The following is a 14,393-nucleotide window of genomic DNA, read 5'->3' as shown; positions in this document are numbered from 1 at the left end:
TGCAATATACTTCACATTAACATCTAAAGCATGACCAAGTAGAAAGTGCAGCACACCCTATCATTACAGCACACACGGTAAGATCCTGGCCCCATCTGAATCAATGTCAAAACTCTCATTAAAAGTTCAAGAGATGCCAGTATTCAAAATCTGATTGCTACAGACCTCGCCTTTTCAAATTTTTGTAAAAGACGACATTTTGAAAACTATTGTGCTGATTTCTGCTGCTGCCTCCCAGTTTACTGAGAGAGGTTGGCTGAACTGGACTTTGGTGATGAGAGATGCGAACAGAAATAAAAGGAGAAAACGTCAGGACAATTGAATAAATTGCCTTCTTTGCACAACTCCAAATCCCACGGTCACCATTAATTCAGAAAACAAAACAAGCCCAAACAGATTCAAGATTACATAAATGTATAATGTGAAACAGGGCAAACAACACTCAAGACTGAAGTAATATTTTGAAATTAAACAGCCTTGAGCAGTTAGCAGGAGATACGATGAGAATTTTAAACTGTTTTAATACTAGTGGATCTGTTCTATGGTATGTGCTGATCAATAACACGCTGCTTCCAAACTCCACTATCCGTTCTCTCGCATTACAGAAGTTTTAAGACGTTGCCTGAAAATAAAAAGTATCAGTGTAACATACAAATAGGATTTCATCTGTAGCCATGACAACACAGCCTTTCCAAAATGACTCTAACCCAATGAGTATCTGTCGATTAATTTAAGAAGGGTTGTTTTTTCCTGGCTCATTAATAAAAAAAGTTGGAAATCAACAAACATTATGTTGGCTTTAGCAAGAGGAAACATTCAATGGCTCCTGTTGTAAAAGTGAGTGTAGTGCTCTTGACAGAAACCAGTGTATTCAGTCATCTGAAGATGCACGTGGCCATGGCCAATGCCCTCGTTTCTCCCCCCACCCTCAAGTCCCCCAACAAAGCAAGAAAAATCAGTTCTTCTTCCACCCCACCCCAGATTTTCTCCCATAGTTTGACTACAGTAATCCTTAAACAGGCAGAAAGTTGATGCGTTCTCTTCAGTTGATGCCTCCAACTTCTTCATTCTTGGCTCAAGTTTTATTCATTAATATTAGTCATCAGTTATTAAGAAAAAGATAGTTTCTAAGTGTTTGTTGTTGTTTTTTTAACTGAAGTTAATCGGATACCATAGTCTGGTTATATGTGCTGAACTGCAGCTGTCAGTTATTCCTTTTTCTTGAATTCTTGGTTCCCATAGCTGGAGCCTTTTTCTATTTCAGTTACTCCTATCAGTCTACGAACTCCAAAGGAAGCTTTAAAATATAACAAAGAAATGGGAGGCATATTAGAACCAGTTCAAGGATCTAGGAAATTACATGTAAACACATAAGCAGAAGCAACATGAGTTAACCCAATCCTGAAGACAGCAGTGACTACAGACCAACAGTGCGCTGTATGAGGCTGCACATGGATCACAGGTCAGATGTCACTAAAAGAGGAGGACAATCCAGATTTAAAAATATAATTAATGCTTCTATGTTGGTTAACAGGATAGGTAGTATGAACACTGAAGCACATCCGCCCTCCCGCCCCCACTTGGTTTTGGGGTTTTTTTGTTAAGGTTTTTTTGTTTGGGGGGGCGGGGTGTGTGTTTGGTTTTGTTTGTTTGTTTTGTGTGGTTTTTTTTTTTTTTTTAATTCACAGACAAGGTGTGCAGTAAGAGTATTTTGTCCTTCAGGCACCATAATAATGGGCTACAAGACTCACTTGCTATTGATTGCTATAGAGATTGCCTAAGATATGAAGGCAAGCCTGCCTGGATTAAAGCTTCTGAAATAATAAAAATGCTATATAATATAAAGACTACAGAGTGAGCTCCAAGTACTCTTCTGCAAGCCCCCCCATTCATATTAATTAATACACAGAACTTTTTGGAGGTAACGGATCCTGTTACATGTCACTCTGGGCTTAGCATCTTCTCTGCTTTTATTACCTGCTCCAACAAGTCCCAGGAATGCTAGGATAAGGAGAGGTGATCCACTTGCAAAAACTCCAAAGCCAAATGTGAAGAGAGGAGAGAGGAGAACTGTGGCCCAAAAAAGAAAGTTTAGGAGAGTCCATGGTCTCCTAGGAGGTTTAAACTGCTGACCAGGGAATACGCCTTCCTGATTATACATCTCTTGCAAAGCATCCTGGGAGAAAGAGAACATAGAAGAAAACACGTTCATAATGTTTGCACCAAGCAACCCAAGACTAGTCAATTCCAGGACGTCAAGGACAGTATCTGTGGTAAACACCCATCAAGAGTACACAGCATCCATTTCCATCTGCTGTCATTTATTTGGGCATTTCTGTTGACCGCCGAGGCTACCGTATTAGCGCTTTGAAGACAATCTTGGCCACCATGAGAAACTGAAACCATATTAGTCTCTCCACTACCAAATACCTTCATCTCTTCTCTTAATTGCTTAAGAATTTAGGGCAGCAGCAGGCCAGAGGCCAATTCAGACACCTCTTTGCTTTTTCTTCCCATTTTTACTTCCAAAAAGGTCGGCATGATTTAGCACCACACAGCAGAAAAAATGCTGTATATACAGACAAAGAGGAAGGCAAAGCACAAGCTAACCAGCAAAGACAGCACTGTGCTAGCCACAACCCCAAGACTTCAACAGAGCAGTTGCATCCTGAGCTGAGCCTGCAGGGAGATGCAATCATGAAACACATCACTCAAAGGAGCAGCATGCCCAGAGTCTTCCCTCAGTTTGTAAGAAAGTTCTGTAAGGTTTCCGAGCCACTACCAAGGATGGCTAAAGTTTGGCTATTTCTTATCTTTCCCACTTAAGCTGTTTTTGTTTTAGCTTCCTTTACAATGGGCTGAGAAGCGCAAGGCGTTTCTTGCCAATTACACAGCCTTTTGAGGGCATACCCTTTGTGCGGGAAGAGCACTTCAAGGATTCCAGTTACAACATATGGCTACCACCATAAGATCAATATATAAAATACCCACATGTATAAGTAATACCTCCCTGGCAACACCTCACACCAAAGTTGAACGGAGGTACAGTGAACACCAGCAAGGAACACCAAGCCCTCCATCTGCAAGCAAAGCAGAGCATTCTGCCCAAGGAATGGCACCAAGCGAAGTGAATGCTTTGTGCTGCATCTGCTTAGCTATGCATTTACTGTTTAACAAAGCAGGAGCCAAGCAGAGAAAGACCACCCCTGTAACATAAACCTTAATGTCTACTCCTCCAGCCAGGCAATGTCAGACGGAATTCTTGCATCTGAGAGCCTTTTCACAAGGGAATTACATGATGGCATGTCCCTGATAACAAGAGGCAGGATTCAAGGATCCCAATTTTTTTTTTTTTTTTTTTTTTTTTAAGCTCTCTAATCCGCTATTACACTAACTGAACCATAAGCTAGTTTGATACACCTGCTAATGGGAGGGGGGGGAGAAGACAATTATAGCTACTGCTCTTTGTAAGATTACTTCTTTCCCCTTAATTGAATTAGAGCTTAGATATTCAAACAAATTAGCTTAAAATGAACAAAATGAAACTCATAGACCAGACCCTTACAAACAATCCACTGCCTACCTACAGACTAAGCGTAAGCTTGGAAATACTGCAGCAGAGGTCATCATTGCAGAAGAAAGCCCAAGATAGTTAAAGTTTCTGTGCTCCTCTGCTTTCCCACAAAGATAAGCAACACAAAAATCGAGATACACATTTCAAGTTCAGCAATCCACCAATTAGGGCTGGGCAACATTAATTACAGTTCTCTCCTCCTCCCGATAGAACTGTTAAATCTGTGGTAAAGAAATTAACCATCTAAGGTGAAAAAGAAAAGACAAGAGGAAAAGCTTTGAGCTGTTTGAAGGCATGCTGGCCATGTGCTACACCAGTCCCTGGCAGCAGATCCCAGGGACTGTCTGTACCATGTCACACACCACTGCAGAGGTATTACCAGGAGGCAGAAGGAAAGTGACAGTGGAAGAAACATGAAAGCAAAGGACAATTGCAGCTAAGAGCCAGGACCGGCTGCCCCTGACATACAGTTATCACTCTTCTTGAGTGCCTAAAAACACCCACATTTAGAAATGTATGACACAAGACACAAGAGCTGAAGAATATAAAAAGACAGTGGATTGCTATTAGTCTTCCACAACACAGGCATATCTCTGAATCCCATTGTGCTTCCCGGCAATTTGAGACCTACTCACTAGTCAGCCCTCTGCAGCCAAGGGGTTCTTCTGTACTGCTTCTTCCAGCAGTTTGAGGGATGGCTGCCGAATTATACATAATATTTCCACCTCTCCTCTCCATCCAGTGGAAGAGTGTGCATTACTCAGTGCCTTAATATACTACCCCTGTGAAAGTCCCAAAAGAGAGAAAAGAAAGCAAAGCTGTTTACCTTCTCCTGATAAAGCTTATGAAGCCAGTTTGCAGCTTCCTTTTCATCTCGAGGGATATCTTCCAGAGGAAATCTCCTAGTTTAGTAGAGAGATAAAAAAAGGGGAAAAAAAAAAAATTAAGGGAAAATCCTTTAGACTTTAGACGTCTACTAGAGAAGATCTTCCATTCAATGAAGGGCATAAGCTACAGGTAATACTGTCACTGATGGCAGAGGTCTTAAATGCAGAGAAGAAATGGGACTTAAATAACACCCGATTCTCCACCTAAAACTCAGATTCCTAAGACAAAAGAAACTGTACAAGCTCGTATCAATTTCAGAGCACATTAGTAAAACAAGCATTTCCCATTCAAACACTGTTCTTCCTTCACCGGCACCACCAACAGTTGATACCCAGTAAGCTCAGACTGAGGCACCCAGAGCTGGGAAAAGACAAGCAAGCGGCAAACCCCAGGATAATTGTTTGTTACATTTTGTTAGTGAAAACCCCATTTTGGAAGGAATGGGAGGGGTGGTTAAAAATTCACTTTGTGCCAACTCTAAGGAAAACATCTTTTACAGCAACTGCACTTCTCTCTCCTTGCCTCTCCAGCCCTACAGATTGAGGCTTGCAGTTCTGGGTGCATACGAAAATTATGCCCAGCTCCAGGTACTGAACTGACCTCACTGAGAACAGGCACCTTTTAAGAGCCTCTTTCTAGTGGCGAAGAGCCAACCGTTTTCCTGCATTCTTTTATTTTCCGAGATAGGCCACTAACACGCGCACAAAAGTGTCATCTCCTTTCTCAGTCCTGCATCAATTCAGAAAGAAGCTGCTCGGTTTGTAGAGGGCAGGCACACCTTACTCTCAGCTCAAACATATTTTGGCAACACTTGGACTATATCAGGGCCCTCTTACAGCAGGGCAGTAAGAACAGAAGGGTGACCTCTGGGAGGTCTCTAGACACAGCGATCCCAGATACAACTTATTTGCTGCTGTTCAACTGGGGAATATATGTCCGCTGTACAAACTAAAGCCTTCGAGTCTGCAGCAGCAGAGGGAAGATATTCTAATACATTTCTAATAATTTCTGCATCCCATAAACGAATTGAAGACCAGATTTTAAAGATTTACTTTCATTAGCTCTAACAGGAGGACCTGCTCAATTAATGTAAACAATGCTCAATAAAAGCTCAGTAAGAAGTCATTTGCTGAAAGCTCTCTGGTAAAATTGTCGCTCTACTGCTATCACCACTAGAGGGTACTCACAGCAGTAACATTTGGTAATTTAGCTGATTATTTTCTCTGGACTCAGTCCGGAGAAAGACTGGATCCTCTGCAGAGAGCTAAGCTTCTTACCTCTGCACAGGTAATTGCATATGCATATACCAAGAACAAGAGCTTACGTGCTTTCTTTCTCTGTTCTAAGCTAAGTCTGCTGGCACATTAAGGACACGTTCAATTTTCAGCAAGACGACTGTAAAAATAGTTTCCTTATTCTCATAGCTTCCTCTCCAAAACAGAGAAAAAGCTTCAAGCGTAGAAAAGCATCTTGAGAAAGTTGATTCAGTCCACACACATATTTTAAATCACAATTATCTGAACATAGTAATTAGTTTCTTTAATAGGGTACAATTAGTAATTTTACCTGGCAACATCATCCTCAACAGAATTTTATGAACCCAAACCTCTTCTAACTACTATTGAAAACTACATTTCTCTTCCCTCCTCCCACTATCTCACCAATAAATAAAACCCACTTGCATCTCCATTAGCAAGCCATAGGATATTTAACTGACTGCAGCTGTTCTTCAATGTATAATTATACAGATGTACACCCATGCATGTGTACCCCACATCTAGCTAGACATGCTACGTGCATCTGCCATCAGTATGGAATTACAGGTGGTATTACAGCCTGACCAGCTGTTTTGCTAGCTGGTAACTTGTCTGCTCACTTTCCTCATCAGGAATATGTCTGGCAAGTGTAAATAGTCAAAATGAAACCCCTTGCAAATGAGTGACCCCATCACTCTCCCCATCACCTCCACAGCCTTCTTTCCAACTGAAAGACTAAAATGTGGAAATTGCAGCATCTGAGAACAGAACTGGAACACATGTCCTTCCCTTCCCCATTAGGGCTGCAGCACTCTGCCTCCCCTGGGATAGCATTTCTTCCACAAAACTGTTGCTGCTATACCTTGACACAATGGATGATCAGTGTGATTCCCTGCAAAGTCTTTCACCATTGGAGGCTCTGGCAAGACACACCTGCTTCCATTAGAAAGACAATGTATACAGCCTGTGCCATGCATCTGCAATGCAGACTCAAGGCCAGAGGGGAAAGGTGTAGTGGGAAGTAGCAAGGCTTTCTTCCCCCCCCCGCCCCCACTTTAAAAATCAAACATCAACCTCATCACCAGAATGTAGCAATGTTTTCCAAAGTGTGGGTGAAGTCCCCAGAGAAGCAGAAGTGAACTGTCAAAAGAACTGTGGAAAGAACAACCAGGTCATTTGTCAGGTCCAAACATAAAAGGGAAAAGAAATTCAACAAGAAAGGGTTGGTAGTTTTTAATGATCACAAGGAAGCCTTCAAAGCAGAAGGCAACAAGAAGAAAGCAAGAAAGAGAAAGCATGTATGTGTGTGTGTGCATGCACGTGTGTACGTGCTGCATGGAGTTAGGTGTCAGCAGTTACTCTTTCAGGCAAAAGAGTAATGAGGAATGTGAGGAATGTACCACCTTGAGAATGGCAATGAAGCTGGTGAAGGGTCTGGAGAACAAGTCTTATGAGGAGCAGCTGAGGGAACTGGGACTGTTTAGCCTGGAGAAGAGGAGGCTGAGGGGAGACCTCATCGCGCTCTACAACTACCTGAGAGGAGGTTGTAGCGAGGTGGGGGTTGGTCTCTTCTGCCAAGTAACCAGCGATAGGACGAGAGGAAATGGCCTTAAGTTGCGCCAGGGGAGGTTTAGATTGGACATTAGGAAAAATTTCTTTACTGAAAGAGTGGTCAGGCCTTGGAACAGGCTGCCCAGGGAAGTGGTAGAGTCACCATCCCTGGAAGTATTTCAAAGATGTGTAGATGAGGCGCTTAGGGACATGGTTTAGTGGGCATGGTGGTGTTGGGCTGATGGTTGGACTCCATGATCTTAGAGGTCTTTTCCAACCTTAATGATTCTATGATTCTATGACCTCATTTATACGATGTCTAAATTTCAGCATTATTTAACCTCTAATCTGCTAATCAAACCATGTGAGAGAAGGAGAGAAACTGGCACAGTAAGGAGCTTTACACCATTTACTACAAGAGACTACTAATGTTGGACAGGCTATTTATACTATGCATGTGCGCACAGAGGACTGGAAAGGGGGCAGAACAGTTGATTTTCTGTTTCCAGCACAGAAAGGAAAAATAATGACTAGTGGCCTCACAGCACAAAACTTGGGGAAACCCCGTAACGACAATGTGGTCATACCCAGGCTTAAAAAGTCTGCCCAGTGCTCTCTGACTTGCTGGGTGATATCATGGGATCTCACACATGAAAGCGAACTAAAGCAGGGGGGAAATGGGGAGGTCTTTGTAGCCTGCAGAGAAGCTTGAAGGTCAAGGAAAAGGGGACTACAGCAAAGGACATTACCCTGTAAAAAATCTGAATACACTTCAACATGCCAAAGCATGCATTTTAGTCTCACCTCCATCATTATATGCTCACCTTACACACATATCTGCTTCATATTTCTTTCCATAAAGAATTCCTAATAAAGACGGGTTCTTGTTTCCTCTGAAATTTAGTGTTACATCATACACTGCTGAAACTGTTACAAAAAAGAAAACATGGCTGTTATATCAGCAATTCTAGCAACCATGTTGCTGGCATCCTTGCATTAGACAGCAACAGGGCCTTGTGCAAGCCTTGCATTAATGACGTCAGGTAGCAGAGTCCTTCACTACTTTGTGTTTACGTGTTGTATTTATCTGTATCAGCCACCTGACATTCCCATCTACGTAGTGTGTATGTTACCAAAACACAAGACAACTTGATGAACTAACCAACAATGACATGCATGAAAGGTTTATTAATTTTTTAAGACTGGTATCTGAGAGTTATGTGGCACAAATTAATGGCTGACATGCTGAATGCCTATTACTGCCCACTGACTAACTGCAATGGACGTAACGAACAAGAGTATACTACACTGTGCTACACAGAGTATACTAAACAACACGTTACAATGAATGCAAAGAACAAGTAGCAGCTTGCCGGTACCTGTTCCCCTGAGACACTGGACAGCAGTGGTGAAACCTTTGGTTCTGGGCAACAGGTGGTATTTCAGTTTAGGCAACCCCTTGGATTCAGCTACTTCCATACTGATACGATGCTTGGTCTCTGTAAAACGAGTTCCTTCACAGTACAGGAGAAACTAATACAACAAGACAAAAGGCAAAAACAAGGACATCTTGAGATCAAAAGAAACCAAGCAGAATACTGAAAATTTGTGTAAGATAAACATACATCCATGCATGCACACACACTTCAATTGTCTCATTTGATCATCAAGTATTAGGCATAAGCACCACCTCACAACTCATTTACAATTGTATTTAATTTTAACAACACTGGTACCAAATTTAAGGCGACAAAAAGTCTAAATGGTTATACCTGAAACGTTTACTTAAAAAATAGAAAAATCCCTGAAGGCTTTGGCTGGCTGGTGATGGACTAATTTACAAATCGGAAAAAGCAATCCAAATATCAGTACATGACCACTTTAGAAAAAAACATATTAATCACTAGCTACCTGTGCTCTACAACCAGAATTACTCACCTGAAGACAAACTTGTTTGTCTGAAAGCTTTTCTGATTTTTTTTTTCATTATTTCAGTTGTGTTCATGAAAAATGGTGCCCTTCCCTAAAACCTTTACCTTGTTCATCTTGTAAGGCACCAATCTGACTGTGGTATCCTAAGCAACTATTAAAGACTTAAATCCTCCCATACTGACTTCAAGCAGAACAAAACACCGATCTGTCCTTCTCCAGCCTCTATATTGCCTCTGCTCTAGTTGAGAGAAAGAGAGAACAGAAGCAATACAAAGCCAAAAGCAGACAAACAAAGCCCTTCTGAGGGCCCTATGGTGAATTTCTGTTTATCCCTGGCCTTTTTGAAAGGTGGACATCATTTCTATTGTGCCAGCAATAGAAAACATTGCTGCATTTGAACACACAAACCTCTGCATCCCTGGCAAACAATGGAGGGGGACAAGGGCAGGCTGCTACTACTCTCTCACAGCAGTATCATGCAACGCTGTAATGTTGCAATTCAAAAGAAAGACTTGTCAAATGCATCACTATACATCTGCTATTTGTCAGTAGTGTGGTTGCTTGACTTTTTCACTGTAGCGTATCCACACAGTGTGCACCACAAAAGGTAAGTTAAATGAATGTTAGAACTGCAAAGCCATACACGTGAGAGTTAGACCTGCCAGAGTGCAGCGAGAGAACGGGAGCTGGTCCTGCAATCTTTATTTGGCCCTTGAGGGCACGTTCATTATGAAAATCTGACCAATCATCACCACCAAGTGGTGAGGACAGCACAAGGTACAGAGTGTAACACTGCAATCTCAACCCCAGTCTGCAATGCAAGCTCTTTCCTCTACCAAATTCTCACCCTCTTCTACTCAGCGGCGCAGGGATCCTTCTGGACCAAGTATGCGAGCAAGGTACAGACTGCGCTGCAGTGCAACGTATGAGAAAGACCTCATGAAGGAAGGTTGCGCAGACAGCCCTAGTTGTGGCATTTAGAATGCACAAAAATTAGGAAATTGATTTACTCAAGTCAATTTTAATCATGATTTAAATTACCAAGCAGGAAGTCTTGATTTAAATAATCAATGCTAACTACGTTTTGCATTTATATTTTCTAGTTGTTTTCCCTGGAGACTAGTCCTTGGTTCTCAATCGTAGAATCATTACAATGTATAGATTTGCAACTAAAGTACAGTCTTGAGATTTTTTTTAATTGGTAGGGTTTTTTCTTTTTTTTCTTTTTTTTTCCCCAACACTAAATCAGGAGGATATATTAAATGCAGTTCATATCCATATATTCAAGCAATTAAGTAGGTTAAAATACATTCTCCAGATTCTTATTTTTTATATCTTTGTAATGATAGAAAATCGTAAATGACGCATTCACAATGTACTGGTTAAGGCTTACTATTTCACTATTCATTTTAACCAGCTGTACTGGATAATATTGAAAAAAATCACTTAAAATGCACAAAAAGTCTCTTAAAATGTTTTATGAGCCAAATAACTGTATATTACATGCGCTGCTATAAAAGCAAACCAGTAAATTTATCAAAACGTTTGCAGTCAAAGCTAAAAGAAGGTTAATAGGTTTATTATACCACTGTGTTGCTGCAGTAAAATCTAACAACATTGCACATGATGAAACATAGATGTTTCACTGTTGACTTCAAATAATGTGTCAAAATAAAAAGGAAAAGCAGAACTGCAAAAGCAGATGTAAGCTTGCCATATGTTCTCATAGGGACTTTCTGGGAAACCTGTCATTTCACAGATCAATGAACATACTAACAAGAACTTCCTACCAAAATCCATGGTCTGTGCATCCCCGCCCCACTCCCCCCCCAAATTCACTCACTTCTCCAGAAAAAACTTTTTTGTTTAGGTGTCTTTTTGGCCTACCTCAGAAAATGTACCTTAAGGTTATATAGATTTAGTAGTCAAATATGGGCTATTTTTTTTAAAAAAAAAGGTAAAAATAAGCTCAGACAAAATTAACAAGTATTACACAAGCCTGATTTATAAATTCTCGTCAAGCTTCTAATCATCTATGCAAGCTTCTGAACTGTTTCCCAAATGAATTCCCTTACCAACAGGCAAACAGAGCAACACTCTACCAGCATATCCCAAAAGACCTCCTGAAACAGAGCACAGGTTTTCCTCGACAACACTTGAAGAAAGTAGTGAGCAGACCTTCTCCTGATATATAAGGCTACAGTACCACATAAGTATCTCCGTCACCATTTCACTTCTAGCAGTCGATACTAGAGGAGGAACTCGACACTTACCCACATATATTCAGGATAATCAGCCAAACGTTTTAATCCTTCAATAACCGTATCTCTGTCTTCTTCCCATTTCCTTTTGCAGAAAACAATCTCAAGGAAGTACCACGTCCAGCCAATTAGGGGCACATATAGTAGCTCTCTTTTAGCAAGAACTTTGGAACTCTTGGAGAAAAACAAAAATAACAATCCAAAAGTGTCATTTGCTGATTTGTACAATGAGATCAAACAAAGACATTAAACTTAAGATGATGAAGAGTTGATGGAGTTATATCTGGAAACTCAAATGCAAAGAAACTCTATGTACATGGCTTTTAAAGAGACCTATAGTCTTCCAGATGAAGGGAAAGCTCATGGCTCCACGTACCCCTAGCACTCCGAAGCGCTCTGTCATAGTCCAGCCGCACAAGAAGTCGATTTCAAAGTTGTGATTCAAGATGATGATGACGTGTTCTTTCCCAAAGGTGTTCACTGTGGCCTCATCTGAGAACAAGGTGCACTCTGTGCCTGACCACCATTCCAGCAGCATTACCAACTCTGACAAACATGATGAAGATAGAGAGAGGAGTTAGGGGTGCCACTTACAGAAAGCGTTTAGCATTTCATCTCCAGCCCCATTCAGTGACTAGTCTCTTCTCACTCCCAACAACACTGTCACCTTTTCAATCCAACCCAGTAGAGATGAAATGAGAGCTTAGATGTGTATAGACCAAATAACATCACCTTCCTTAAGCAGTATTTAGGGCACTAGATATATGCATTATGGATAATTTAACAAGTTTTTAACAGTGACAAGTTTGGGCATTATATTATGAATATGAAACTTCATGATCACTGGAAAAAACTCAAAACTTTGTGCCTGAAAACAGACAGTTGAGCTGTTGATTGCTCCACTAAATGAGTACAGTTTCTCCCAGGTGGAATACAAATAATGCATAGATGCAGCCTAATGCTTTTACTCAACATGAAACAAGCTTTATGGAGGTACACAGACCAATAAAGGGCTTTTAAAGGGATACAGTGCCATAGATCTTCTGCAATAGATTTTAATATTAGAACACAGGACTCTAATCGTTCTGTATTATGGTCATCAACACAGAGTCAGAAGCACCAGAGAATCAAGCTAATTTATCAAAATACTTGGGCAAAGCCAGGAATGGTAAATTGTGTCTTTCTTTTACTGCAGAAGAAAGAATGAGCCCTTCCTCCTCTATCTTCTCCAGCTTTTCAATATCCCAGCATCTCTCTTACTCCATCCTTCATTAATTTCCTTCATAATTTCCTCCATTACCCACTGTTCTTATTTTCCACCTCCCCTTTTTTCATCTTAAAAAACTCTTCCACATAAATTCAGCATGCACTGAATGTAGTTGCTATGGTTAGCCTATTTCTCTCATTTCAGTACAACCAGGCAGATGGAAGGCATTGCTTGTGTCATGGGACAACTAAAAAAAGTATGAGAATAGTTCGTTCTCTCAGTAGGAAGGTTTGCTTCCATGCAAACTGTAGTCATTTCAGTGAGATATGGATACAATCAAAATTTGGTTGCACAAATATGGCCGTTGAAGTCCAACACTTCCCACATTACTACGACAAACTGGCAGGGTCAAAACTGGAAGGTGCCCCCTTGGTTCTCTACATCAGGATCTGCCACGCAGTATTTCAGCTTTCCATCAAGAGGCCCTGGTTTTGCAAAACGAAGCGGTGCCTTCCTGCACAAGGGTTTCTGATCAGTAGGATCACGACAAGGTAATCTATCCATACTGCTAAATAAGAGTGGGTCCAATTTTGGAACGCATCAGAGAGAAGGCAAACACAGTATTTGGATGAATGATAGGGAAAACCAATCCTGGTCTGCTGAAGATACAAAGCTTCTCTAGCATTAGTTTTTTCACTTATATTCCCCATGTGACCACTTATCCGTCAGGTTATTCTCCTGTATCATTTCCAAGACTCACTCATTTGGAGGCATGACAGTTATGCAACTTGCTGATCAAGAGAGCGTAACCCTGGTAAACTGGAAATACGGCAGAGGAAAGACAGAATAGTTTATACCAACTAGAGGTTTCTATCATTGCTTTCCAGCTTTGTCTCCTTTGCAAATGATGTGATCACTTACCTTTCTTGCTCTGGTTATCCTGGCTCAGTAAAAGGGGAAAGAGGACAGCAAGAGTGTCCTCAGTTAAGAGCTATCCTCTTCCAAGCAGGTGGCCAGGAGAATGGAGTAGTGGTACCAAACACAGTGTGGTACTCTGAGTGATTTTCCCTTTCCATTGCTGTCTATCTACTAAGGAGGAACATCTCCAGTACCTGCTACAGTTGCTGCATTTTCTTATCTAAGATAAAATGGGTGTGTTTCTTCTTCAAAATTGGAAAAAAATTCTGCAGAGGCAGGTGTGGATGATTTTCTGCAGAGCATTTCTTGTACCATTCACTCTAAAACAGTGGAGGAAGCTTTGCTGAGAGATTTGCCAGAGTTCATACTGAGAGAGGAGGGTTGATGAGCTGGGGAATTAATACGAGGAAACAGATTGTCCTTTACAAGTGTACTGATACATGATGTAATTATAACTGGGAGTGGGCTCATTTCCTTTTTTTTTTGGTGTGTGGGTTACAGCTATTTTGCATGTCACTGATCCTGCCGATGCTACAGCAAGCTCATTCTTCTGAACGAAGGGACGATAACGCTTGCGCTGCTTGGGATACTTCCTATAGAGGACAAGCAACACCTCACTACCACAACCCCCCTCCTGCAGCTGGGATTCCCGCATGCCAAAGGCAGGTTTATGGCCTCGCAAGCCACCCAGAAACAAAGCAAACAAAAAAAGGGCGGACTTTGGCCTGCTCAGGACACTGGTCGAGAGGGTCTCTTGGAAGGCAGTCTTGAAGGGCTTAGGGATCCAGGAAGGCTGGACGATCTTC

General features: G+C 41.3%; 1 protein-coding gene across 1 annotated transcript; it reads right to left on the bottom strand.

Moving 5' to 3' along the window:
• Positions 1-405: 405 nt before the first annotated feature.
• On the bottom strand, positions 406-12,006 carry AGPAT3 (1-acylglycerol-3-phosphate O-acyltransferase 3). The gene is made up of 7 exons (XM_009579665.1): positions 11,839-12,006; positions 11,475-11,636; positions 8,649-8,802; positions 8,094-8,196; positions 4,401-4,476; positions 1,978-2,176; positions 406-1,297 (listed from the first exon to the last, which is right to left on the bottom strand). Exons 1-7 carry the CDS (start codon positions 11,998-12,000, stop codon positions 1,209-1,211), a joined length of 945 nt encoding a protein of 314 aa, XP_009577960.1. The 5' UTR covers positions 12,001-12,006; the 3' UTR covers positions 406-1,208.
• Positions 12,007-14,393: the final 2,387 nt, after the last annotated feature.

This window comes from Fulmarus glacialis, unplaced genomic scaffold, assembly GCF_000690835.1.
Source record: "Fulmarus glacialis isolate BGI_N327 unplaced genomic scaffold, ASM69083v1 scaffold8826, whole genome shotgun sequence".
Classification (NCBI taxonomy): domain Eukaryota; kingdom Metazoa; phylum Chordata; class Aves; order Procellariiformes; family Procellariidae; genus Fulmarus; species Fulmarus glacialis.
Note: the sequence above shows the minus strand (reverse complement) of the source record. Positions and strands in the feature narration are given on the sequence as shown.

Bases quoted from the DNA above. Each gene is read 5' to 3' on its own strand.
- AGPAT3 (XM_009579665.1), bottom strand. From the start codon at position 12,000: ATGCTGCTGGAATGGTGGTCAGGCACAGAGTGCACCTTGTTCTCAGAT. The intron at 11,637-11,838 runs GTACGTGGAGCC...TTTTTCTCCAAG, and splicing joins AGCGCTTCGGAGTGCTAGGG to AGTTCCAAAGTTCTTGCTAA. The intron at 1,298-1,977 runs GTAATAAAAGCA...TATATTTTAAAG, and splicing joins CCTGGGACTTGTTGGAGCAG to CTTCCTTTGGAGTTCGTAGA.